Below are 27,619 nucleotides of genomic sequence, written 5' to 3'. Positions count from 1 at the left end.
GTAAGAAAAAGAGGAGAGAAAAAAAAGAGAAGAAAAAAGGAAAAAAGAGGGGAAAAAGAGGAGGAGGAGAGGAAGGAAGGGAAAAGAAAAAGAAGAAAGAGAGAAGAAGGAGAAAAGGAGGGAGTAAAAGAAAAACGCGAAGACACCGGGAAGAGAAAGAGGAACAGTGACATCATTACAGCGCTGAAGGGTAGCCAGTGACGGATCAATGATTTCGTAAAAGTGTGCCTCACCCTACCCCTTACACCGACAACTCCATTTTTTTGACGTTTCCATTTTCCTCTCTCACTAATGATCTATATATATATATACTATATATGGTCTATCATAACGCGTGTGTAGAATTGTGCTATGAACCAACTGTGGCTGGTCTCGAACTCGACCGTGTCGTCGGGGAACATGACGCATTTTGGGATGGGGGCGACCGCCCCCCCCCCCCATTCAGCATTTTTTTAAATGATATCGCTAAGTAATTTCAAAATAGAAAGTGCTTAGATGCAACTTACAAGGCCTGGGAAGTGTCATTTCCAGCGATCTGGGAGACATTTTCGGCCAAAATTTGCTTGTACGGTTCGCGCTAACAAATGGTCCTGGGTAGTGCCATTTCCAGCGATCTGCAGGCATTTTCGGCCAACATTTTCTTGTACACTTCGCGCCAACCTATGGTGGCGCTACGCTTAGATAATTTGTCTACAGGCTTCGCCCTCCCTTGGCAAATTCCTCGCTATACGCGCCTGTTCGAATTTGTAACGCAAACAGCAGATATCACACCATATCAGTGTGCATGAAAATGGCGTTCCAGGATGAAAAGCCTCAAAAGTGTCCGACTTGCCTGAAAAAATAACATTTTCGGGTGCGAAGCGCGCGTTCAACGTGTTAATGTCGATATCATATAAGCAAGCATCGGTTATTACATCGCATGCCATCATGTACCGTACGGTCCGTTAAAATTGCGCAGTATACCGCGGGATGCTAATGTAAACAACGACATGTCTCATGTAGATGTATAAAAAGCATGGTGGTCCAATTATGTCAAAACTCTCTTTTACATTAGTAATGGCGAATTAGGGGCTGCACCCCCTCCGCGCAGTGGCGGAGCGTCCATACGGTCAGGGAGGCGCATGCCCCCCCCCCCCCTGACGGACTCAAATGGACTGCTGGCGCCTTTTTCAGCTCTTTACCACTTTTTACTTATTCTAGATTATTGACTTTTTTATTGCGCTCTCATCTAGCTATTGACATTTGTCACATTTTGTTGGTGTAATTTGGCGATGACACCCTATTTTTCGTTTATCTGCAAATTAGCCAGGCCCTGAAAGGGTCATTTCCGGCGATCTAGGGAGTATCTTCACTCAAAAATTGTCTGTGCGCTACGCGCCAACCAGTGGTGGCGCTTCGCTTAGATAGTGCCGAAAGCGCCCCTACAGACCATTCTCGCCCCTCCTGACAAATACCCCTAGCTCCGCCACTGCCGCCGCGCCTCCTACGCCTATGTGTGTAGTGTTCGGTTTCGGAAATATCTGCTTTTTTTTCATTTCCATCAACCAAGTTTTACAATAGCCGTTAAAAGAGGTTTAATATTTGTACACCAATAAATTAACTGTGTCTGACTTTTCGAAAATTTCTGACCAACATTCTGCATCACACTTCCCTCTACTCGTGCAATTTTGACCGGTCTGTTAGGGGTTGAAGGAAGTTTTTCTATATTGGTTGTCCATAGATGAAATTTTGTACAACATTATGGGTATGTGAATTTTCAAATTCTGAACAAATTTGGGGCTTAAAACCTTGAAAAGTGGGGCTGACGGGTATTGTGGGCCGCGACGTAGAATCACCTACAAAAGCAAAGACCCACAGGAGATGCGATCAGGTCGAACATGATGTGTGCCGGGTTGACAATCTTCAAAAAGGTTATGGATGGAAAAAAAAACTATTAGGAAATACTTGGTTCTCAGGCAAAAAGTGTACATCTGGTTGGTCATTTTAAGCCCGAGAAGTGCCGTTTTCGGTGATCTGGGGGGTTTCAAAACAAGAAATTTTCTTGTACGCTGCGCGCCAACTGATGGTGGCGCTCCGCTTAGATAGTAATTCGCGCCCCCCGGGTTTGAAAATCCTGGATACGCGCCTGATATGTATATACAAACAACAGATATGTTCATCTATGACATCACGCCTACTTACTTAAGGCTCAGTTTGGTACATACATGCAGTTTAATACCAAATGATGTAATCTATGTGCCAACAGGTATATTAATTGAATGCAGCTTTAACTAGGGTACTATGAATGTGCTTCTTCTCCAAAAGGTAAATATGAATTTATTTCAACTAGACTAACCTTTTAAGAATGACATTACGTGAACAAACATATTTTGGCGTGTAAAAAGAAATAGTTAATCCAGGGAGTTGTATGCAGGCTTGTTCATCGCGTAGTTATGTACATGACACCTTATGGTAGTAACAATTAGGTGTACAAAAGCTTTTTAAATTAGCCTACATATCGCACATCAAAAAGAAACGTCTTTCATAGCAAAGAAGCATGTGGTAAACTGCCAAAGCAAGAACAATGAGATACATTTCCTCCCTTTATTTCCAACTCGTCCCTGGAAATATATTTTCTTTTAATGATTTGAGTGATGTGAATCTATATAGAACTGATTTTTTTGTATCAACAAAAAGTTGATGTTCCTGATAATGTCCTGTGAAAATTTGATACTTAAGCCTACATGTCTTGATATCATAGCAGGTCCTTAATCATAAACTCCGGCACTAATGGCACCAATTAGAACGATGGTGTGATTTGTGTTTCGCACGCCGTGCCCTGTATTACTATAGCTCACTAGTGACCCTGGTTACATTGTCATACCACTATTACAACAATGTACATCCGCCCGAAAGGTTAATCTGTGGAAGTTGTTTGTTATAGGTCCAGGCGCGTAGCCAGGAATTTGCCAAGGGAAGGGCGAAACTGAAGATTCGGCATTGCAAACTATCTAAGCGTAGCGCCACCATAATTGGCGCGAAGCGTACAAGAAAATTTTGGCTGAAAATGCCTCCCAGATCGCTAGAAATGGCACTTCCCTGGCCTTGTAAGTTGCATCTTAGCATTTTTTCTTTTGAAAATACTAGCGATATCATAAAAACATTTTAAAAAAAAATTAAAATATGCTCAAGGGGGGGGGGGCGGCTGCCCCCTTCGCCCCCCCCCCCCCTTGGCTACGCGCCTGTATAGGTCTCGCACCACAATTACTTGTTCCATTTACTTACACACTAAACTCGTCACTTTCAAGACCTACCAAAGCATAGATAGAAGTTTTCAACTGGAATATCCTACCCACCACATGATAGCTGAGATCTTGGCCTATCATGCCACTTGCAAACTTCCATATCATGACCGTTTCGATTTTGAGCTAGAAGAGGAGCAAGTTTACCATACTGAACCGGGTACCCCCACTCTTTCATCTGCTCGTTCGGAGTAATATCAACATTTAACCAAAAACTTTCTAAAATGGTTTATAACACTTTCAATCCTTCCTTATTTTCCGCACCATCTGTACTTTAAATTACGTTTTTTATAATAAAGGCAGAACAAACAATGATAGTAACTGATAACATGCTAAAAAAAGGGATTACCTTAGGTACTTTCCCCTATTTCTCTGACCGTTCGAGCGGATGTACACTACTGTAATCGGTACCAATAGTTTGGTTATTTCTAATGGTATGCTGAAGTCAGGAAGTGGATAAATCATAGTATCCATTATGTGAAAAAAAGAAAGATTTAAGGTGATTTAAAGCAGATTTGGCAGGTCTTTGGCTGATATTTGGCACTGGGTTAGTAACTGATAACATGCTTAAAAAAGCATTACCTTAAGGTACTTTCCCCTCTTTTTTCTGACCGTTCGAGCGGATGTACACTTCTGTAATCGGTATACCAATAGTTTGGTTGTTTCTAATGGTATGCTAAAGTCAGTTAGTGGATAAATCATAGTATACATTGTGTGAAAAAAAAGAAAGATTTAAGGTGATTTTAAGCAGATTTGGCATGTCTTTGGCTGATATTTGGCATTAGATTAGTAACTGATAACATGCTTAAAAAAGCATTACCTTAGGTACTTTCCCCTCTTTTCTCTGACCGTTCGAGCGGATGTACACTATACTGTAATCGGTACCAATAGTTTGGCAAGTCTTTGGCTGATATTTGGCAATAAGTTTATTCTGAACGAGCAGTCCGATAGGAATGGGTATGTTGACTTTATCTTCTAGTTCAATATATAAACGGTCGAGGTATTGTAATTTACAAGGTAAAACCAGGGTAAGTCATGCCATCATGTTATGCGGTGGGTAAGATATGGCAATTGAAACTGTTCTAACGCCTTGAAAAGGGACTGATTTAGTGTGTGAGTCAATAAGGCAATTAACATATGCACAACACCCGTGCCAAAATAACCAGACGTGGGGTAAAAAAAGGCTAAGCCAAACGATTGTTCATGACGTTTTTCGATTCCTACCACTGAGAAGGCAAACGGAAATCATGTGATGAAGGTGTGGGTATGTGGGTGCGAGTATGTGTAAGGACGCACTGACTTGAAAACGTTCACAAAGTACATGGTGGTTCAACTTCATACTTAGTAGCCTAATTATATGCAGCTAATGGAGTACCAGAACCATATTATTTTTCATCTTTATGCGGCCGTCAATCCAGGTCAAAACCTGATAAACACGTAACAAATAAAACCCACAACATCAAAGCGTAACGATTCTTGGTGATTTCATCTAACTTAGTGAGTCCAAGAGTCCTTTTGTTTTTCGTAGGGGTCACTAGAGGTCAATGTGGGCAGGGTGTTGGTTTGCTACTTATAATAATTTTTTCAGCATTTTGCATCTGGCGAACAAGTCAAGTTTTTCTGAATCGAGCACTTGAAACCGAACTGTTTAGTTCATTTTTACTGATACATCCTTTCACACTCAATGGAGTAGGCCCTAGACTATGTTTGACAACAAACCCCACATCAGAGCCTAGCGCACTTTGCTTAATATTAATATTATTTAACAGAAAAACAACAACAGGCCACGGAACGATAACAAATGTCATAAGTAGGTCTATTTTTTCCTCACAAATTATGTGAGATATTTGTTTCTAACAAATAATAATGAAACGAAATAAAGAAGAACACAACATATGTCAACAGTACAACATGCTGAACGATTGGAGTAAATGCAAGGAATGAATATGATACAAATTTAATTCCATTAATCAACATGCACAAATTTCATTAAATCAGCATAAACCATTTTAAATCAATATGTACCAGTTGAAATTGACACAAGTTAATTAACTCATACCAAATTGTAAAACTAACCATAATCAATTGCTATAGTATATAATTGGCGATATACCGTAAAGTATAATGTAGATATGTCGACGTGGGTGTCCAGATATCTGAATTAAAACCTGCCAGAACTTTTATAGTCATGTGACAGTAATAAGTGAAGAGTTATTGATTATCGTATTTTTGTATGTTTTGTAACAGTTGTCGCAAAACTATAAAAGCTATTCCCGGTCTATAAGGATATATAAATATGTGGACCCCCGAACCCTTACACACCTACATTTTACTTTAAAATGTGACATTCACATCAAGTTATGATGATAATAACAACCATCCCTGACGGATAAGAATGCCTCTTGCAAAATATAAACCACAGAAAATAACCGGTGCGGTGGCATTTGAAGCAATGAGGCTTAGCAATCGGATGTTCCGGGTTCGATACCCGGCCGGGTCATAATAAGGTTTTTTTTATCCAAGAGCCATCTACGGTATTCCCATCAGAAATGACTTTCTAAACTTGAAAAGATTCCAAATTTTAGTCAAAATGTTGAAGTGGAAGCCACCCGACGTGAAAGTTGTAATCCATAAAGCCCTTGTGGGTTTCTCCCACATTTGTGGTCACTTAAGCGTCGTAAAAATAACTGCTGATTATTATATTATAAATGGAATGGTTTGCAACTTGCCTGTTCTCTGGTAACAGGAGTACATTTCCCAACTCTGGAAAGTGTTTGGTTCCTTACCATTTATAAAACATGTTAGACACATTTTTGATGTGTAGGGCTTCGAACTGTTTAATATGTTTGCTGATCAGTTTCTAGAAATCATGCAGATTATTCTGATTATTAGTCACAAAACATTGCAAATGATAAAAATAAGGCAATCTCGTTTGGGAAAAGACCGTTTATTAATAACTTATAAATGATTACATTCAGTTTTAAAACTCTTGCCGCCTGGTACTCGATTGCATATTAGTATCAATAGCATGCAAGAAAATTGCTCCCCTTTTTTCTTTATTATTAGGAAGGAAACATAACAAGTCATGCTTGTCGAAGATATTGTTATTGGATTTTATTCTCAATATCAAATTAAATTGTAAATTTACTCAACCAGCAGTTATAAACTAGCATCACAGTAAATGTTCCATGATGTCAAACATGACATAAATGTGTTTACTACTGAGATATTGAAATCGAAAAACTTTTATGCACTTCCTGATCTAGCAGGGTACAATGTTGAAGTCAAACAAATGTAATACTTTTCTATCTGAAATCTTTGACTTAAACCAATTAGGTCCCTTAAGTCCCAGACACAATGCTCCAATGCTTAATACTACATAGCTGCATTTATAACATATACTGTACATATCACACATGTATAATAACCAGCTACATAATAACCAGAAATATTTACACTGCTAAAGGGTGTGAAGACTCACGCAAAAAGGTCTAATGCCGGTAATCTGACCTCGTTTCAATTGAGGTGTAACGGAAGTGTTAGACACAACCATCGATCCCAGAAAATACACACACAGCTTGCTGCCTTCGGTAATTAGACACTAGTGTACAGTCAGTACATACAGCTGCGGTCAATATCCACAGCACAGTGTACAAACCATACAGTGATGGAAATCTCAGGTCCAGCTTAAAATAACAATTAAGGTATCACTTTTCATTACTGTCTGCATTTTGTAGCAACAAGCAAAAACTTCACTTGCAAGCAACGGAAAGTTAACTTTTTCAGAGCGCAGCACGCGGATTGGGGTGAGTCTTCAATGCCTTTAAGGGAGATATCCTAGCTTAATTAAAGGTCTTGTCAGGAGTAGCCATTTCTTCAATGTGTGACTGTAATGACATAGTGCCATTGAAGGTGAAGTGTTTGTACACTGTGCTCTTGGCTTTCCTTTCATATTTTCATGGTGAGTTTAAGCAGTACTAATTAAAGGGTGATGTCAACCAGTTGTTTTAAACCAAATAAGCTGAAGGTCCTTACAAGGGACAGAGATCACTGACAAAGATGACTGTTGATGTGTAAGACCTTTCTGGGGGTAAAGTAGGTTTCGAATATTATCCAACAACAGTTTTTGCAGTCTTGTTTAAAGTGTCAATGGTCATTACATTAATGTAACAATAGATGACATTAATCTGTGTTGACTAATCTGAAGAAGGGGTGAGACTATGTAATTTAACTTAACAAACTTAGGGTCTATACGGGGACAAATAGCTCAGAAAGGACAACCGATGTAATTTAACACTTTTGGAGTTTAATTCAGATCCCTACAAAAAACACCATGGAATTTTTTTTTTCATCTTAGCTCCTCAGTGTGAGAATAAGCCAATTGTTCTCCTTAAACTGAGAAATTTGATACTACAGTAACTGCAGTAAACATTTCTCCAGACTTAAGGCACATTCCAAGCTTGTATGATAAACCTCTTATGACTTAATCAAATTGAAATTTGGACCGCATCAAGGTTCAATCTTTGCTTTCTTCTCTGGCTGCATAACTCCCTCCTCATCTTCTGTTTTCTTCTTCTTCTTCTTCTCTTCTTCAAACTTACTCTTTTCCTCAGCCTTCTGTTTAGCCTACAAAATAAAAAAACTAAATCATAATTCAGTATTCAAACAAACACTGCAGAGGAAAACTAATTTTTTGATTGATAAGAGAACAACTTCTACATCCTGGTGAAATCTCGGTGCAATTCCTACACACCGTTTCAGACATACTGATAGATCTAATTTGTCCCAGTTTGCACAGTAAGTGAATTTGATGCACATATGTGTACTTGATGATTACAAACTAACAGCAAAATATTTTGCCTTGCCTAAGTTTTGTGATGCTCTATTGCTTTGACTTTAGCTTCAAATTATTTTACAACTTCAGCTATTGAGGGGGATGACTGTGGAGTTAACATTATAAATATAACTGTAGTGTATTCATAATGTCCAACACCCCAGCTTTCCTGAGAGCTTTACCCCCTTTGACCAACACCCCAGCTATTCCTGAGAGCTTTACCCATTTGACCAACACCCTAGCTCTTCCTGAGAGCTTTACCCCTTTGACCAACACCCCAGATGCACATTGGTGTTGACTTGACACTTGCAAACATACTTATCTGCTAGCATACTGATATCTCACTAGTTAATGGTCCACTATGGCTCTGATATATTTATGCTAAGATGGTGTTCATGTACAAATGGCAAGCATATCATTTCTGTCCCATAATACTCTACCACAAGGGTCCTCAAGTTTCTACTACGGCCTGAGAGAAACATTGGTTTAAAGGGAAAGAGCACTCAAAAGTGTTTAAGTCTGAGGCTTTCAGAGCCCTCAAAACCGATAATTACAAGTGGGTGGGCTGATGTTTGTTCTGGTAGAATTCGCCCTGCTGGTCATGGATTCAATATAAATGATCTACCAGGAATAGGTTTACCATAAATACCATGGAAAATTCTCTGAAGATTTCAGAATTCCTTTCATTTTTTTTCATTATTGGGTGTGACATTCATATTATGTATGTATACTCATTTTTGCAGTTTCAACCCACTGATTATGGTACTGGATTTCTAAGGAAAAATAAACTGTTTTTGCTTCCAATGAACTGGAGAAAACTGTTATTGGTTAATTTTCAAGGCTACCACATGTCTTAACTCCTGCAGCAGAAGAAATGTAAGTTAAAAAAATGTACCTTTTGCACAAGTGGTAATAATGCCCCTTTATCTGCAAGTATCTTCAGCAGCTCCATGATGAATGGTAAATAATTATGCTTTCTTCGAATATTTTCAATCTGTGAGTATATATAATAACAGAACATGAGTCTGGCTTGGTAATATATTGAAATACAAAACAAAATGATTCAAGCATGCTGAAAATCAATAAACGAAGATAACTTTATGAAATCTAAACTAACACAACATGACTCCAGCATGGTAAATATTTCTGTGAAAGTACTTGTCTCTAATATGGTAAATATTGCAAAAAACATAAACATGATATAACAACATGACTCTACCATGTTAAATGTCTATAAAAACATAACACACTGTAAGACTCAAGTATGCTAGATATCCAAAAAAAGATGCTAAAACAATGCTTTCTGATCACCTTTCCCTATTTGTTTATGAGCAATTCACAAACTTTAAGGGAAGGCCTTGTGATGTCAACAGATACTTAAAATTTACTTGAGAGCATAACTGAGTACTGTAGTATGATCATATAGCTGTCCCTCCTCACCCCTCCTCACCCCTCGTCTCCCCTCCTTCCCAAATTAATATGGTGGGGAGGTTGGACTAAATTGTTACTATAATCAGTGCAACAATCTATTGAAAATGCATTAATGATTGTCTTTATAGTCGAAAATATATTACATTTGATTGCATGAAAACCTGATTGTGGGTAGAATCAGTTGTAGACAGGCAGATGCAAGATCAAGCATAGCTGAGGTTATTGATGAAGCTGAGATCACCAGTGTAAGACATTATTTGGAATATCTTATCACTCATGGCATATCAACATGCTGCACAATGGTCCCTATAGCAGATAGAACTTCAGAATGTTCAGTATTTAATGTGGAATCATGGACCTTAACTTTGTTCATATTAGTCTTTCCTAAATATACAATACAAGACTTTACAGATGGTGATTATTTCTGATATATTTGAATGATGATGTATTATTAGTGGCAGACCAACTTACTTTAAATCTTTCAATTTTGGCATCTTCTTCCTCAATTTGTTGCTCATAGCGGCTGATTTGACTTAAAATTGCATCCTTCGATAGAGGTTCTGTGCTGTCTGTGTCCATTAGCTCACCCTGAAGATAAATAAAGCAAACTCATAAAGACATCAAGATGGGAAAACACTATTTCCTAAAGAGACAAAGCACTCTTAAAGAGTGTTAGCTCAGTGGTTAACGCTCAGTGGTTAACGCATAGGAGTGTTAGCTCAGTGGTTAATGCCGGTGCCTTTCAATCATAAGGTCCCGAGTTCTAGTCAGTCCAAGATTTATGTATGTCATCCAGTTACAGAGTTGTTGACAATTGACAATTCATTATCATGGACGTTAAATATGAATCTAAGAGACTGAATTCGGTCAGCTTGCCGCTTTGATAAGCCAATGATGGCTTCTTTGCGAGTTCCTGCTTGCAGGAGGATCTAATATACATACATATACATAAACAAACATACATTCTCTCATCATCATGTAAACATTAACATCCTGTTCATTTACTATTCTCAAAGGCTTTCTGGTCACTTCGCCCAACAACCATTTCACCCAACTGCCATTTCGCCCAATCAGCCTGTTCATTTCGCCCAACCAGCCTGGTCATTTCGCCCAACCAGCCTGGTCATTTCGCCCAACCTTGTTGGTCATTTCGCCAAACAAGTCAGAATAATATTACTTTTTCTATTTCACTATAGTTGAATTTGCTTTATTTTGGGTTATATTACTTCGTGGTAGGTACATATCGATATCGATCGGAGTCTGAGCAGTTATTTCGGGTATAATGGGAGGATTACACTACTTTAGGCGGTTACGCATACAATGGAAGTTATATTATTATACAAACAAAGGGGAATGGGTGTGGAATAAGTTTCCTTAATATTCGGCTCGTATCCCATAACATAACAATTCTCGAACGTTTCCTTACTAAAGTTATACAAACTAAAAGACTACAAGATTCCTTAATATTCAGTTCATATCCTGTAACGTTATCAATTCCCGAACGTTTCCTTATTGAAGTATAATATTTAATCAAGGTTGGGCGAAATGACCAGGCTGGTTGGGCGAAATGACCAGGCTGGTTAGGCGAAATGGTAAGGTTGGGCGAAATGGCAGTTGGGCGAAATGGTTGTTGGGCGAAGTGACCAGCTTCCTTCTCAAAGTAGCATAATACTGTGACAAGACCTCCTTTCATCAAAGCTTCAGCACATGCATGATCAGATGGGGATTGATATTAAGCTCAAATTAATATTCATACCTATACATTATGTAAATGGCATTGAAACAATTTAAAAGAAATTACTTTTGAAATTACTAGATAACCAAGACTATTATTGGTTTGTTCCCCCAAAGTTAGCTTGAATGTACTCATTGTTTGTTTAACAGATCTTGTTAATGTGTCATTTTAAAGTCATTTTATGTGGCACAATTAAGGTTACGAATGTTAGGAATATGACTGATTATGTGAACAGAAGCATTGTCTACACAGTGTCTGTGATGTATTTGCATATTAACTGGCTTGTACCATTTTAAAAGAGGAGTGTGTGTTGTTCTGAATACACAACCAGTGGCACACAGAGCCCTGCAGCCAAAACAGAACATTGGTGGAGTTTTGTAGTCAGACAAGAGTCTTTGACAAGCCAAGACAGGAGCCTAATCTGGAAACAGGGACAGGACAGGGTGTTGAAGACATTATAAAGCCAAAACAGCTGGAAGGGCCCTATAGCCAAGACAGCCCTAAAAGATTTCTGCATCCAAGAAGGCTTTGGAAGAGCTCTGCAGCCAGAATGGAGACTTTGAAGACCTCTGCCAGCCTTGACAAATCCTTGACAGATCTCTGTAGCTAAACCAGGATACTGAGCTGTGAAGCTAAACAGAGCCTTGAAGAAGTCCTGTTTTTCGGTAAGAAGATTCGAGGAGCCTTGGAGAAGTCCTGTTTTTCGGTAAGAAGATTCGAGGAGCCTTGGAGAAAAGAGAGAACCTTGGAGGAGCCAGGTACTCAAGACAGAGTCTTTGAGGAGCCCGACAGCCAGGTGGAAATCTGGAGGGGCAGAGATGACTAGGAGGACCAATTACTCATAAATCATCTCAACACGAGAGCCATGGCTATTAATAGGACAGCAGCAAAGATGCAAGCAAAACACTCATACCATGTTACAGTGTTGACAAAATCTCTTGCTGAAATATGAGACTGAATATTTTTAGAGTCAGCTAAACTTGTTCCCATAATAGGTAACCCATCAAACAAAAACAAAAAACAAAAACCATCACACAAAAAAAATCGAAAACCAAATAGTCCTCTCCACTGGTTTTCTAAGGTTTGCAAAACTGTGAAACATGCACCTACTATACCTTGTTTTCAAGAGCATCTAACTGGCCTCTCAACTTCTCCAATTCTCTTTTGCTGATCAGCCGTCTATCAGATATCACTGCCATCAGATTGAAATGAATTTCTCCAGCACTGTATCTGCTCAATGAAGAAAAAGTGTTGATGCAATGGGGCTTGAAACCTGTATCCTGCGACTTACAGTAATAAGACCTTCAAGTCTCTTTGGAAAGTTTCCAACATCCAACAGGAGATAAACTGCAATAACACTCACACAAGTTGTTGTCATTTTCATTTGACAGCTACCTCTTTCACCGTAGGTAGTTTAAATAACAGAATAAAATATAAGGTGACACAAAATATGTTAGATATGCTAATTTGGCCACAAAGTTTTGAAAACTTACACCAACATGCCTTTGTAAGCAGTACTTGAATGTTTATAAATTTGAATATAAATATCACATAATTATCAAAATTAGACATAAATCTAAGTGTACATGTGACAGAAAATGAATATTCATGCATATGTATCCTTCACAAAGTGAGCATTTCTTACAGATAATTAAGAACTAAAATTTCCACTTGCACATCATTCAAATATTTGTAACACCATTTGTGTTCACAAATTTCATAGTAATTTAAGATGAGCAAGGCAATCAATTTGGTAGGACCAAACATTGCTTCATTTTTACCCCATTTTGTTGTTTCTTTGACTACCACTTACATTTGACTACAAAGTAAATATTAATTTGGGAAAGAAATGGGATTTGCTAGCTATTTCTTTCTGAGTGGTCTCGCTGTTCTGTTCACTGCATATCAAACTCCAATTTTTAAGTAAAATTTTCAGGTTTTGTCAACTCTGTCTGGCTATGGGGATGGGCCAAGCCTATTCCACCTACTAGCTATGCCACCATTATGACCAAATATAAAGTACTCATTAAAATAACATCATTCATTGTAATTTCTCTTCTTGCAAGTTACTAGTAAGAACTTACTTTTGTATCCTTTGTTCGATAGCAGGTTTCACTGTTTTCAACCAATCAGTTTGGTCACATTTACCTAAGAGGAAGATGGACAGAATTCATCTTTAAGCATGTATAGTACAAACCCATTCATAATATTCACAAAAAACTAACTTCCCTAGTTATAAAAAGAATTCTTGGTTTGACTATCGATATTCAACAATATGATAGTGTTTTGCATAATTTGCATGATCTAAAGCAGGGGTTCCCTAACTGGGGTGCATGAACCCCCAAGGGGTGTGTGAGTCCATCCCAGGGGGTTCGTGAGACGTTAAGATAAGATAAGATAAGATAAACTTTATTGCATCCGATAGGGAAATTACATGCTTGCAGATAAAACAGTAAGATATAAAAACGATACTATACAACAATAAGAGAACAAACAGTAGGACAATAAAAGCATACGAAATGCTAATAACAAGGAACGGGAACAGATGGGCCGAAGCTCACAGAATGGCAAGGAATAAAAAGTATAAACAAATCACAAACGGTAAATATGATAAGAACCCAATGAAAGAAGGAAAGACAAAGGCAAGAGATTAGCGATTAAAAGATGCATTAAAAATTCTAACAGCTTGTCCCATGAAAGATGAGGGGTAATGATTAGTATGAGCCTTCGGAGGTCTCATCCTCCCACTACGAGGGATAATACAATTATTTAAAGGAGCGTGGAGAGGGTGATCGATATCCTTGAGAACTGAATGAAGCTTATCATCAACCCGACTATCAAAGACCTCGTCAACCATTGGCAAGCGTTTCCCAACAGCCCTACCTGCCCGTATAACAGTATCATCTAACACTTTCTTGGATGTCTTATTTATGTTACCAACCCAGGAAGTTATGCAGTATGACCAAACACTACTAATAATAGAGTTGTAAAAAATGGATAAAATGTTCTGGTTCACGTCAAAAGAGACTAATTTCCTCAAGCAATACATTCGTGGTTTCAAACGTTTGGCAACATACTCAACATGTGCATCCCACTTTAGCTGATCATCCATAACTACACCCAAATATTTGTACTCAGTTACCCTATCCACTGTCTTACTGTCAATGACCACAGGTTCGGGCACTATCTTGTTCGCTCTCCGGAAGTCTATAATGAGTTCCTTCGTCTTGCTGACGTTAAGATGGAGATAATTCCTGTCGCATTCAGCAACAAAATTGGCAATTTGTTCACGGTAGATCCGGTCATCGTCATTTTTAATCCGGCCAACGAGAGCAGTGTCATCCGCGAACTTGATGAGCGGACAGCTGAGGTCAGTGGAGCGTATTCCGGAGGTATACAGAGTGAATAGGAATGGTGCTAACACAGTGCCCTGTGGTGCTCCAGTGCTACATTCCATAATGTCAGATACAACATCACGACCGATACGTACAAATTGTGAGCGGTTAGTGAGATAGTCCAATACCCATCGAACCAAAGCATGTGGCACATCATCAGATCCAAGTAAAACGTTAGCTAAAATATGAGGTTGCATCGTATTAAAAGCAGATGCAAAATCAAAGAACATGATGCGAGCGGAGACTTTACCAGATTTAGAGTCTTCGAGATGGGAGTATAATGTGTCCAATGTGAACAGGAGTGCATCGTCAGTGTTGCGTCCCTTCCTATATGCGAACTGGTGATCATCCATTAGGTTTACAGTTAGCCTTTTGATATACTGCAATATAAATCTTTCACATGATTTCATGGCTACGGAAGTGAGCGCCACCGGACGAAGATCATTCATGCTGGTGATAGTTGACTTTTTGGGCACCGGAATAATACAGGATTGTTTCCATAGGCGAGGGATGCACTGGGTCCTAAAGCACAAGTTGAAAATGTGGGTGAAGATATATGACAATTGATGGTTACATAGTTTCAAAACTCGCGGTGAGAGTTTGTCCGGTCCAGCTGATTTTGATGCGTTCAGCCGCGAGAAATCTCTAAGTACATCATCCTCTGTTATGGTTAGGAAAGGCGCGGACTCCCCGGAAGTTACTCTGAGAATACGTTCGATTTCATCCGTGAAATCGTGGCAATCGAACCGGTTATAAAATGAGTTCAGTTGATTGGCGTAGGTTTGGGAGTATTCTGGTAATGAGCAATGCTTCGAGCTACCGTTAGTATAACCGCTCATCAAACGCATGCCGGTCCACACATCCCTAATGTTGTTTGTTGTGAAATTATTTTCGATTTTCCGTTTATAAGCATCTTTCTCTTGTTTGATTACAGAGTTAATCTCCTTCTGAATTAGCTTCAAGTCATTTTTAGAACCCGTTCTGAATATCAGTTTCTTCTTATTGATCAACTGTTTCACCCTTTTAGTAATCCATGGCTTGTTATTGGGGTAACATTTGACTTTCTTCGTGGGAATGATGGCGTCCTCACAAAATTTGATATAGGAGCTGACGGTGTCCGTTAATTCGTGAATATCATCGGCAGTGTCAACAAACATTTCCCAGTCCGTGCGATCAAAACAGTCTTGGAGTTGATCCAGGGCATCATCCGACCATTGTTTGATTGTAATTACCCGCGGCTTTTCACGCTGGACGACAGGCCTGTACTTTGGTAACAGGAGAACGAGGTCATGGTCGGCTTCACCAAGCTTAGTCAACTGGGATGATACATAAGCGTCTTTGACGTTGGTGTAACAAAGGTCCAGAGTCGATTCCCCCCGTGTTGGACAATTGACGTGTTGATAAAACCGTAATCCCGGGTGTTTCATTGATCCATGGTTGAAATCTCCATTTACCACAATAAGGGCATCAGGGGCTTTAGCTTCCAAATCTTGAATGGCCTTAATCAACTCAGCACTACCCGCCTTGGCAACGGACTTGTCCGGTATGTAAACAGTACAGACTAAAACGTGTGAGAACTCCCGCGGTAGATAAAATGGCCGTACAGAAACAGTTAACATTTCCAGGTGGGGGGTGCAAACATAGTCCTTTCTGTACACATTATTTGGGTGACACCACTTCTGGTTGACGTAAACACACACACCTCCCCCACTGCATTTACCAGCCGCTTCCAAATCCCTGTCACCACGTACCAGTTGGAATCCGTCGATGTTAACATGATCGTCACTATGGTTACCTGTCAACCATGTCTCTGTTAACGACACAATACAAGTATTCCTGAAGTCCGACAAATATCTCACACTCGCACAAAGTTCATCCATCTTGTTGCTGAGAGATTGAACATTTCCCATTATGATTGAGGGTAAATAAGGCCGGTTCTTACACTGACTATTCCTTCGTTTGACACCCCCTGCTTTCCCACGCTTTCGTCGCCTCATCTCTTTTGGTAATCGCATATCTGGTAGTCCTGTACCGACTGCACATCTAGTACCGATTGCGCGAAGTTCCGATGGAGTGTAATAGAAGACTGTCCGGTGGCCATTATGAAAAACCTCGCCATTTCCGTGGGAAACGATACAAACAGTCACAAACACAACCAACAAGACGTTTCTGAAAGTCAAAACTAGAGTCCTTTTTGTTGAACTTAAATCTGATTTATCATATAATTTAGTAATGTACAAAAGTCGTACCTATCAACCAACTCTTTTCGCGTTCCATTACTACCATACGCATATATTGCCATAGTAGTACCGTTCCGTGCATTTTTCATTACATTATTACACTATGAACTTGATCTTTTACAAAGCATTGTTATGCGTATTTAAGTATGATAATGACTCAGATCGTGTCTCGAAAAGTTGGGGGTTCATGGACAACTCTGATATCCACAGGGGGTTCGTGAGGGGATAAAGTTATTGTAACCCTGGTCTAAAGTTGTTAATAGTCTACATGCATCATACATCTTGCAATGCTTTCAACCTTTCAAAATATTGCCCTATGAACTCTAAAATATCTGAGCAATGTGTTTTATTCAACCATAAATCAACTGAGGCAATGATCTTTCTGTTCTTAAATAATGTATAAATGGGAATATAAATGTCATCAGAGTTGGTACAGTACATTGCAACTTTTCCTGGCCTATTTACTGAAAACAATATTTCACTGAGGTCAGTAAGAATGTGATCAGTATCCTTCATTGTTCTTCAGTGACCTCTTATCATGAGCAAAATGATAATGAACTATGAATAATTAATGCAAATTTGATGAGCCTAAGCCATGAATAAACAATACCTAGATCAACTGGTCCTTCTTTTAATCCATCCAGTTCGTATAATCTTCCTGCAATTGGAATGTAGCCGACAAAATGAAAGACGTCATCGTCTTTATCGGCCTTACCGTCAAATTCAAACATCTGCTGTCTGTGTGGGAAGGAAGCATATTTTGAAAGGTAACAAAACTAGACCTTCACTTGTCTGATCAGTTTCCTTTTACACTAATAGGCGTTCAAAGTGACTATGGTAATGTCATGTTCCCAAGAGACATGAGCAAACCTAGAATGGTGTTTTAACATAAATCCTGAACTGGGTAACCTTGCAATTCGTTTAAGACAAAACCAAGAAATATCAGTAGCACTTGATAAAATCCAAATTGAAAAGTTTGAGTGATTGTTTACACACCATTGCTTTACTGTATAAACAATGCTAATTCATATCTGCAAGCAATTCATTAAAATTAAAATTTACTTTTATTTTACTTTTAAGGGTTTGTTTGTAATGTATCCGTACAAGAGAACAAATCTTAGCAATGCCTTATCTTCAATCAAGTGATTTAGCTGTTCCTGCCTATTTTGTGAAAGCTAATATTGATGTGGGTGTCTTGTTTTGTTGACAATTAAAACTGCAATTTAATATACTTTGAGAAATGCTCTGTAAAATTTGGTCAATTTTGGCCTAAGTCCACAACCCAAGTGCAATCATCTGATTGATAATACAACCAAAATATAAATCACCCAAACCAAATTTACACAGTTCCACTTAGGAGATAAATATGTAGCGTCTTCTAGACACTGTGTCAAAAGCAAGATGCTTAGTTCCAGCAGGGCTGCTTGGGAAGTTGGGACATTATCTGATTTTGAATCTCCCACAAAGGGTATTGCTGGTATGTCAAGGTCATGTATATCATCTGATATTGATTCAGCCTTACTTGAGGGCATTTTGCACCTGATGCAACTTTTTTTTTTCTTTTTTTTTGACAGTCTCCCCTTACATCTGAAAACAATCCAGCATGTGTCAACTTTCCAGAAAGAACTCAAGGCGTTCTTATTCATGAATGCGTATCCATTTGTTTGATAAATGTTGTGTCCATTTTGGGTACTTTGCACCTGCAGCGCTTCTGAGCAGTTTTTGTTAACTGGATAAAAGCGCTTTACAAATTCTTATATATATATTATCATGATGCATTGACGAGTTCTCTTTACAGAGTGTAGTATCTCTGCTTCTCAAATATTTTGACAAGCACAATATTCCAACAATACAATACAACAATACAGTTAATCATACCAGTTCCAATATTAACATGACTCACCTTGCAAAACTGTTATGAACTTGTTTTATGACATCAGAATTGCTAATAGTCAAACCTTTCATCTGTTTAACAAAGAGAAAAGAATATATATGAGAAAAGAAAATACATGCAGGATATCAACCTACAATATGCAAGCACTTCATTTTATTTTAATGAAAAACATTGCAATCTCTTTTAAAAGCCAACAAGTACTGTAAGCATACTACGAAATACAGTAACTCTATAAGATATATAACTAAGAATAGGAAAGACATATTGACAATTAGTAACTGGCTGCAGCTTAGCAGTACTTATACTACATGTCTCATCTCACACAAATGTTATGTATATAGTTGAAGTATTATCTTTTATCTTCTTTCAAAAGATGTTTAAGACAATCTGTAATTCTGCTTTCGATCTTGTGTTGTTGTCATGTCAATATAATATGGTAGAAGTTAGCAGTCACTAACAGCACACCCAAACAAACATAATGTTCTTAAGATAGAGGGCAGCAATCCTAAATAACTACTTGTAATCATAAAAGGTAACATATGTCATAATAAAACAATAGTGATAAAGACATTTATAGACAGGTAAGTGTTTGATTGGTAATGGAGATGATTAGAAATGATGAGGGAAGAATTGAGTACAAAGTTGTGCATTATTGATGTACTCCATTAGTGTAACCTCTCTATAAGGATCTTAAACATTGTGCATGGTATACACAAAATGGAGTACACATGTACAGTAGTTATATATTTGTGTATGAAGAGCAGGTTCACCAGTAACAAACATTGGCTCCATATGAGACAGAAAAGGACAGGGCAAATGGGCTCTAGGTAGTAAAAATTCAAAAGCAGTCCACTGAATTCTTTTACAGGCTGGCAGGCATGGTTAATTTACTGTATAAGTAAACTATATCTGGTTACACTAGACCTAATTAGGCCTAATTAAAGCAACTGTATGTACAGTAGTTAAACACTCCTTTGGGAGCATTCAACAGACTTTATTGCTCTTTATAGACAACACAGTATGCAGTATTTTCTTGTTCCAACAGTATCCACATCTAAGTGTTTACTATCTTAAAGAAGTGCCATTTAAATTTTCAAAACATAACCGCAGATAAGACCATTGACACTTTCACAGCTTAATTACCTCTTAATCTGAACATAAGTTATAGGGCTCTGTGGGCAGCACTACTAACCATTAGAAAACCACCTCCTGGGATGCAGAAAGTATTTTGCTATGCCATTATTGGCCCACCTGTGAGACTTTCAGTTGTTTGTGTCTCTGTCATACTTATAGATCCATAAGTGTTGGCCTTTGCCCAGTCTGTTTCTACAGAAGATCCTATATGGAACCCTTCTTCACAACATTAGATTCCTTGCAATGTGAAATAAATTGTTCAAACTTTGACAACCTTCAGATTTCCTTTTCATTTCTGATTTCTTATACTCTTGTTTTTTTTTTTCTTCTCTAGTAAAGCTTGCGAAGTGGAATTACTTGTGTGACTGATGATAATTTGTGCTTTGACAGATACAATTAGATATCCAATAGTTTTGCCCATGGCATGTTTAATTCCATTCTGACACAAATTGATACTGATTTAACTAAGTCAATACATCCAAATTTACAAACTTTCACTTCATTAATTTGTACATGTATGATAATGAAGACTAATGTCTCTAATTTTGAGCCGTGTTTAATACTGAAGAACGAAAAGATATAAACCAAAGCTGCTGTAGTTGAAGGATAGAACGGAACCCCTAAGAAAACTCAGGAAGATTGTCATCAGTGCTATCCTTAAAAAAGAACATTAATGCCCTTTTATTTTCAGGAATTTACCATATACCTTCGTACAGAATGAATTGTTATGATATAGGTAGATACATTAAAAACAGTTACATGTACAGACACACCTATGCATGAACATCAGGGAGTTTGGAGATTAGAATCGACAACCATGAAATTGATCAATAAGGAATAATGCTGACAGAGAGTTGCTTCTTTAAATCTATGGTCAGCAATAAATGTTTGACACTGAAAAAACAAAAGTGGATGACAGCAGTAATGCAACACTTGATTACAGCACTCCACTGCTAATTTTTTGGTTTATCGCTTTCTTACGATTATTTTGAGTTTCAACGTGAGGAAACAACTGAGCTGTAAGCAATCTGTGAAATCTGCAGTCAGGCATGTTCTTAGTCTCAGAGTTGGGTTGTCTTGAAAGTTCGCTCAAGTTGATGTAAACACTTCATCATACCAAATGGAAACTGTGAATTATTTTGGATGATTTAGTTTATGCAATGTGGATGTGAGATGTAACACTTGATTACGAAACTGACGTTCTCTCTTCAGTTCGTTTTCCACAGAGAGTAGTTTGATTCTAAATATACCATTAAAGTGTCAGCTAAGCTTTTAGAACCTTTCAAAAGCTGATCACTGTATAGTAGAAGAGTCTGAGAGGATGACTGCAGTGACAGTATAAGAGTCTGCAAGGATGACTACAGTGATATTAGAAGAGTCTGCAAGGATGACCACAGTGACAGTATAAGAGTCTAAAAGGATGACTACAGTGACAGTAGAAGAGTCTGCAAGAATGACTACAGTGACAGTATAAGAATGAAAGGATGACTGCAGTGACAGTAGAAGAGTCTGCAAGGATGACTGCAGTGACAGTAGAAGAATCTGCAAGGATGACTACAGTGACAGTAGAAGAGTCTGACAGAATGACTACAATGACATTAGAAGAGTCTGCAAGGATGACTACAGTGACAGTAGAAGATTCTGCAAAGATGACTGCAGTGACATTAGTAGAGTCTGCAAGGATGACCACAGTGACAGTATAAGAGTCTAAAAGGATGACTGCAGTGACAGTATAAGAGTCTGCAAGGATGACCACAGTGACAGTATAAGAGTGCAAGGATGACTGAAGTGACAGTAGAAGAGTCTGCAAGGATGACTGAAGTGACAGTAGAAGAGTCTGCAAGGATGACTGCAGTGACAGTAGAAGAGTCTGCAAGGATGACCACAGTGACAGTAGAAGAGTCTGAGAGGATTACTACAGTGACAGTATAAGAGTGCAAGGATGACTGCAGTGACAGTAGAAGAGTCTGCAAGGATGACTACAGTGACAGTATAAGAGTGCAAGGATGACTGCAGTGACAGTAGAAGAGTCTGCAAGGATGACTGCAGTGACAGTAGAAGAGTCTGTAAGGATGACTAAAGTGACAGTAGAAGAGTCTGCAAGGATGACTGCAGTGACAGTAAAAGAGTCTAAGAGGATGACTACAGTGACTGACATCCTCTGCAGTCTGCATGTTGTGTTATAAGGCCTTCATGTGAAAGCAAAAGAATAAAGCAACAAGCTGTTTAATTACCTTAAGGAACTGCAAGAAATTTGTTTTGAAGATTAACCAATTTTAATGAAAATCTGGTAGCTTTGACTGATTATTATTTCAACAATAACATGGGAGAGAACAAAGTACCTATGAATTTTAACAAAAAAAGGAACATTAAGTTGCCAAGCTAATTACTGATGAATTGGTATATCTCAGTTTCTTTATCCTTTATTTTATGACTTAAGATAGTAATTGTATACTCACGTGTGGATCAAAGCTAGATGTAAATTCTTTAAACTCATTCATCTGGTCACCTAAGTCAACATCACCATGCTGACAATTCATGAGAATGCTCAAAATAGCTTGGGTTGCACAGGCATTGTTAATGACCTTCAAAAAGAAAGAGAAATAAACTGTTGTGCATCAGTTTTTATTAGTAAAATTTCTGTCCTCTTGCAAGGATTCACAAAACTGAGGAAACTGATGAAGTTGCCACTCAAACCTTTTCATAATATTGCCCCCCTGTCTCTCAAAAGATGAGGCTAACATTGGTACAATTGTTGCAATGGCATCTCTCACTTACCTGTACTAATGTGTACCAGTATGTCAAGTACTGTATGAAGCTCATCCTACTGTAGCTTAAGGCTTGGAGTTATCATGCTAAAGAAATTTCATATTTTGAACTCTGGTTACCTCAGATAACCTTTGACCTCCAAAAAAAACATGTAAAGGGTTCTCATATGTATTATTCTACATATCAAATATGAAATTCATCCAAGCTTTACTTTGGGAGTTATGTTTACAAGGTTCCCTGTATGAACTCTGATGACCTCAGAATTACAAAAACGGCAAGATTCTTCTAAAATTCTTACTAAAATGAATGAGTATCAGTACATCAAAGCCTTGCTTTTGGAGTTAACCCATTGACTGTACAAGGTTTTAGACTATGACTTCTGAGGGCCTCAAATGACCTATGACCTCTACAATAGCAATAGCATTCTTTCACTCACTAAGGTAAAGCCACATACCACATATGAACTGCATCCAAGGTTTACTTTTCGAGTATCATGCTAAAACATTTTCATACATTGACCTACGTATGTCCTCTTTTGAAGTTTGACCTTGATGTGAATCAATAAATTTGTTTCACTCACCAATGCTTATCTACTAAATAACACATTCATTTTTCCAACCTAGAGTTTAATCATTAGCTTATGTAAGTCTTTGTATTATCTCTACAGAGAAAAAGGTTTTTGAGTCACTTTTGAACTTTACTTTACTGCATCTTACAAAATTGATGAACATAATCTAAAATAGTGAGGATTCTTCTCTCTTAACTTTACCGATACAAAATCTGTAACATGCCAATTATTTGTCACATTACAATGAAACATTTTTTTGGTATTGACATACTTGTTTTGCGAAGAATATTTTCTCCAACCTGCTGTCTCTTACTACAGTTCCTGTAGACTCCAATCCGGGGACGTATTTGAAGAGGAAGATGAGACCATGAACAGGTCTGGAAAAGGAAAAGAAACATGCAAAAGTCAAATTAATGTTTCGTGTACTGAAATTTATTAGAAATGTTAACAACAGCCCAACGGGCAATATGGTTCAAGCCTCATTGTATGTCATCAACCAATATCATAATTATCAATGCCCACATGTACCTGCTATTAAACAACAACTGTATTCCAAGTTTGGATTTTCCAATCTGATTTAAGGTTGAGGAGTTATTTCAACATTAAAATTTTGTCCCAACCGCAAAAATTGGGCCCAATGAAATGGTACCAAAAATATTGGGCCCCACAAATTCGGGCCCAAAAAATGTGTCCCAAAATGCATTTGAGGTGGAAATCAAATTTGGGCCCACCCGTCACAAAAATATTTTTGGGGGGTCCAGATGGCCTACATCATACATGTACCAGCGATGAACCACAACTGTTTACCAAGTTTGGCTACAATCTGTCTTAAGGTTGCAGGGTTAAATTGCAATGTACAGAAAATGTAGGCCCAAATTGTCCCAAGTGTATTGGGCCCCACAAGTTTGGGCCCACAAAATGTGTCCCAAACTGTATTTCAGATGGAAATAAACTTTGGGGCCACCCAACACAAACATGGTCCCGGAAATTTTTGGGTCCAGATGGTCCCAAACCTGTAATGGCCAGCTATTAACCAAAAACTGTATACCAAGCTTGGCTACAATCTCACTTAATGTTGCAGAGTTATTGCAATGTCAACATTTCTACGTTTGGCCCCATAACCTAATTAATATTCATAAGGTTAGCACCAAAAATATGAAAAAGTATGACAGTTATTGAGTTATCGCAGACCAAAGCGAGTGTCACAAACGCGCACACACACACATACATTTGTAATGGTATGCACATGAACACTGTGATGTGTCCTAAATGGAATCATTTTTTTTCAACAGCTGTTGGATTAAGTTCCTCTCTTCATCACTTCTATCTCTATCGCATATGTAAACCCAGATTTGGGTTCTTGTCTTCTCAACTCATTTTAGTTTCTATTTAGGCAAAGGTTTGCTAAATGCAGTTGGAAAATTTCAGTTATTATACTGCAATCCCACACACTTACAGTTCATGCACGACTTTTCATATTGCAAAAGCCACAAGGAGAGGTAAGTATGTACTGAGACTCTACAATTTGTTTCCACTTCCCAAAATAGGAATTGACAAACAGAACCCTTGTGAAAATATACTGGTGGCAACTGTTCCTTAAAGCATACTGAACTAGCACACAGTAACTACTCTGGGGAAAATTCCTTCTTTTTTTTTTTCTTCCTTTTTCTAAAGATAAAATTAACACCAAAACTAAATAATGTATGCAAACTTCTTGCTACATGAAAATTCCACACATCGAAAGGATAATAAATAATAGATTGGAAAGTGCCAAATGGCTCCAGGTCACATTCCAGAGCCTTTTGCCTGTGAACCAGAGACAATGTTTTACAGAGAAGTGATCCCCCTTCTTCAATACTGTACAATACCTTACAGTAATTTCACCCAAATTGCAGCAGATAATGAGATCTAGCAATGTAAGGTTGGCCAAACTGGAAAACAATTCTATCCCTGAGGTAAAAGGATAGGAGTAAAAGCAGTCCTGGTACACTTAAGTTCTTACCAACTTTTGTACATGGATTTCTAGTCAGTTTATTGGTGTTGATCCAGTACATGAAAAACTATTAAAAAGGCTAAGTATAAGTAACAACATAACACTGCCAAGAGCGACAGTAATACAAGCCACTTACTGTAAGCAACACTTTTTAGTAATTTCAGTACAGTTATCAACATAAAGAGAAAGAAATAAAACTGTAAAAGAGCCTATTTGCACTCTCACAATAGGGGAATGTCTTACTGTAGCATCAAGTGTGCAATTTTAACGGTGTGCCAGACTTATGGACATGATTCAAGATTTCAAACTCTGTTCATTTTAAGTTAATGAAATTTAAAATCCCTAAAATTTCCAAATGTAAAAGATGAGCATTTTATCTTGCTCACTGAACAGTACTTTACCAGTGACCACATTAGAATTAAACAGAGTATTGATGAACATACCGTCGAGACTTGATCCTTAAATCCTTAAAGTAACGTACAGTAATTGGTAGAACTACTGACGTGAAGTACAGTGCTTTGCTTTGTAATTCAATGTTTGAAAAAGCTTATCAAACTTGTTGCTACTTAGTTAAGGTACAGTACTGTATATAAAAACACTTCAGCTGTGATACTAACTGCAGTTTCTTGAGGGATTCTTCATCATCCAAGGTCCAAACTTCTTCAACTTGAACTCCCTTTACACCTGAATGATTAAAAGTTAAATACAGAAGAAAAATGAATGGCTAATTGCAACGACTGCCACTAAATTTAATAGGGCTTACATTGGATAGACAGTTTAAAGAAATCATAATGTTGGTTGTAAGTTGCCCCTCTATAATGGCATTTCAAATCTTGGAAAACTTATTCATGCAAATAGGTTTCATATTCTTGGTGACCACCCTGCTATATTGGTCAGCACTCAGGATATTATTAATAATCTTAATCGTAGGCCTTCAATAGGTGATGATCATAACATTTTTAGTTAAGAATTTATCCTGAAAATAACGTTTATCATGTATTTGACATTGACTAATATTTGCCATTCCAAAGACATAAACTTTTGTCTTATAATTGGGGGCTGTGTCATTCCGCCATCAGTACTTTCCGCCATACTGTATAAAATGTGCTTTCCGCCAAAGAAAAAGTCCATTCTGCCAAGTTACTGCCATGGCATTTAAGGACTTTTTGTATGGCGGAAAGAGCACATCATTGAATATACACTGTACTGTATACTGCTTGGCTTCACTCTACCTAGGCCGGCAAACTTGGTCATTTTTAAATTGAAAATCTGATTTGGACCTTTTAATAAACAATCAGCTTAATTGAATTTGATTTATTCAACCAACTATTACAGTATATATACATTGGAGACAGTGTATCAACTCTTACGAACTTACAATTAAAACTATTCAATCAACCTGTACATTAAAGACTGTGTATCAATTCCTGTACACTGGTCACTGTAAAATCCATTCCTAAAATGTACTTTCCGCCATAGGTTTCGAGCCTCTCCGCATGGCGGAAAGGATGGAAACCTATGGCGGAAACTATGTATGGGGGTATGAACCTATGGCAGAATGGCACTAGATCCTAATAATTGGATGCACCATGCATTATGGGATATCCTGAACATGCAGCTTCAGGGAGATAATGTTTGGTTATGGGTCATGATGATATATATTCACCCTGTAGCATAACAAATAGCAAAGGTATCCACTAGGATGGGCCTACTCCTTATTCATCTGGCTGCGGAATGACTAACATGTATGACAAGTAACAGCGCAGCTTCTTATGTCCATCGCTGCTGGGCGAAGATGCACAGCCATCCAACCTCACTTAGTTAGAGTCTTAGTTTTAGAAACAAGCATCAACACAAGTGTGTTGCTGCTTTTTTCTAAAACTCAGTTACTGAAGAAAAGTACTTTTCTTCGGTAAAGAAGGTTTTATGAATCAAGATGTTGACAGGCATTGTGATCAAGCATCATCCTGCTCGTAAGTAGAAAGCAAAAAATTGCACTTGGTGTGATGCTCTTAACCTTTTCTTAGGCCTAGGCCTACACTGCATACTGTAGACTATTATAACTTATACCAAGGCCAACTGCAATAGCCTCTAGCCTATTGTGTAATGTCATGTAATAACAGTACGGCTGGAAAGATACAAGTTTGGGAACTAGCAAAAGACAAATTTTCGATTAAAATGTTCTCACCAAAGCCTCTTATCAGTTCACTAAATACTCCCGGATCACTTTCAATCAAACACCAGTCTCCTGCTGATCCGCCAGCCATTATTTCTCGCAGACGTAACTCAGTAGTAGTGCTGACAAACGCTGGGAAGGTTTTAGAATAATACAGTGGTACCAGTTA

The 27,619-nt window shown here is 38.1% G+C and overlaps 1 protein-coding gene and 1 long non-coding RNA gene across 3 annotated transcripts; one reads left to right on the top strand and one right to left on the bottom strand.

Annotated features, from left to right (window-relative positions):
* Positions 1 to 1,779: 1,779 nt before the first annotated feature.
* Positions 1,780 to 12,387, top strand: LOC139964274 (uncharacterized). Of its 2 annotated transcripts, none has more exons than XR_011791936.1 (3): positions 1,780 to 2,304; positions 8,859 to 8,991; positions 11,581 to 12,387. It is a non-coding gene; the product is annotated as an uncharacterized lncRNA (long non-coding RNA). The 2 variants fall into 2 exon arrangements; XR_011791935.1 differs by lacking the exon at positions 1,780 to 2,304 and adding an exon at positions 7,917 to 8,078.
* LOC139964269 (ubiquitin carboxyl-terminal hydrolase isozyme L5-like) lies at positions 5,077 to 27,619 on the bottom strand. The gene is made up of 11 exons (XM_071965740.1): positions 27,463 to 27,619; positions 25,892 to 25,958; positions 23,553 to 23,658; positions 22,404 to 22,529; positions 18,820 to 18,881; positions 17,527 to 17,654; positions 13,366 to 13,429; positions 12,397 to 12,511; positions 10,018 to 10,134; positions 9,011 to 9,109; positions 5,077 to 7,907 (listed from the first exon to the last, which is right to left on the bottom strand). The coding sequence occupies exons 1-11, from the start codon at positions 27,539 to 27,541 to the stop codon at positions 7,791 to 7,793; spliced, it is 1,080 nt and encodes a 359-aa protein (XP_071821841.1). The 5' UTR covers positions 27,542 to 27,619; the 3' UTR covers positions 5,077 to 7,790.

This window comes from Apostichopus japonicus, chromosome 22 (assembly GCF_037975245.1).
Source record: "Apostichopus japonicus isolate 1M-3 chromosome 22, ASM3797524v1, whole genome shotgun sequence".
NCBI classification, from domain to species: Eukaryota; Metazoa; Echinodermata; class Holothuroidea; order Aspidochirotida; family Stichopodidae; genus Apostichopus; species Apostichopus japonicus.
Note: the sequence above shows the minus strand (reverse complement) of the source record. Positions and strands in the feature narration are given on the sequence as shown.

What these genes read in the sequence shown, in the direction of transcription:
- LOC139964269 (XM_071965740.1), bottom strand. Translation starts at nt 27,541, where the DNA reads ATGGCTGGCGGATCAGCAGGAGACTGGTGTTTGATTGAAAGTGATCCG. An exon ending in ATCGAACAAAGGATACAAAA is followed by an intron (nt 12,512 to 13,365) that starts GTAAGTTCTTAC and finishes TTCATTGAGCAG; the next exon opens with ATACAGTGCTGGAGAAATTC. An exon ending in TAGATGCTCTTGAAAACAAG is followed by an intron (nt 10,135 to 12,396) that starts GTATAGTAGGTG and finishes ATTTATCTTCAG; the next exon opens with GGTGAGCTAATGGACACAGA.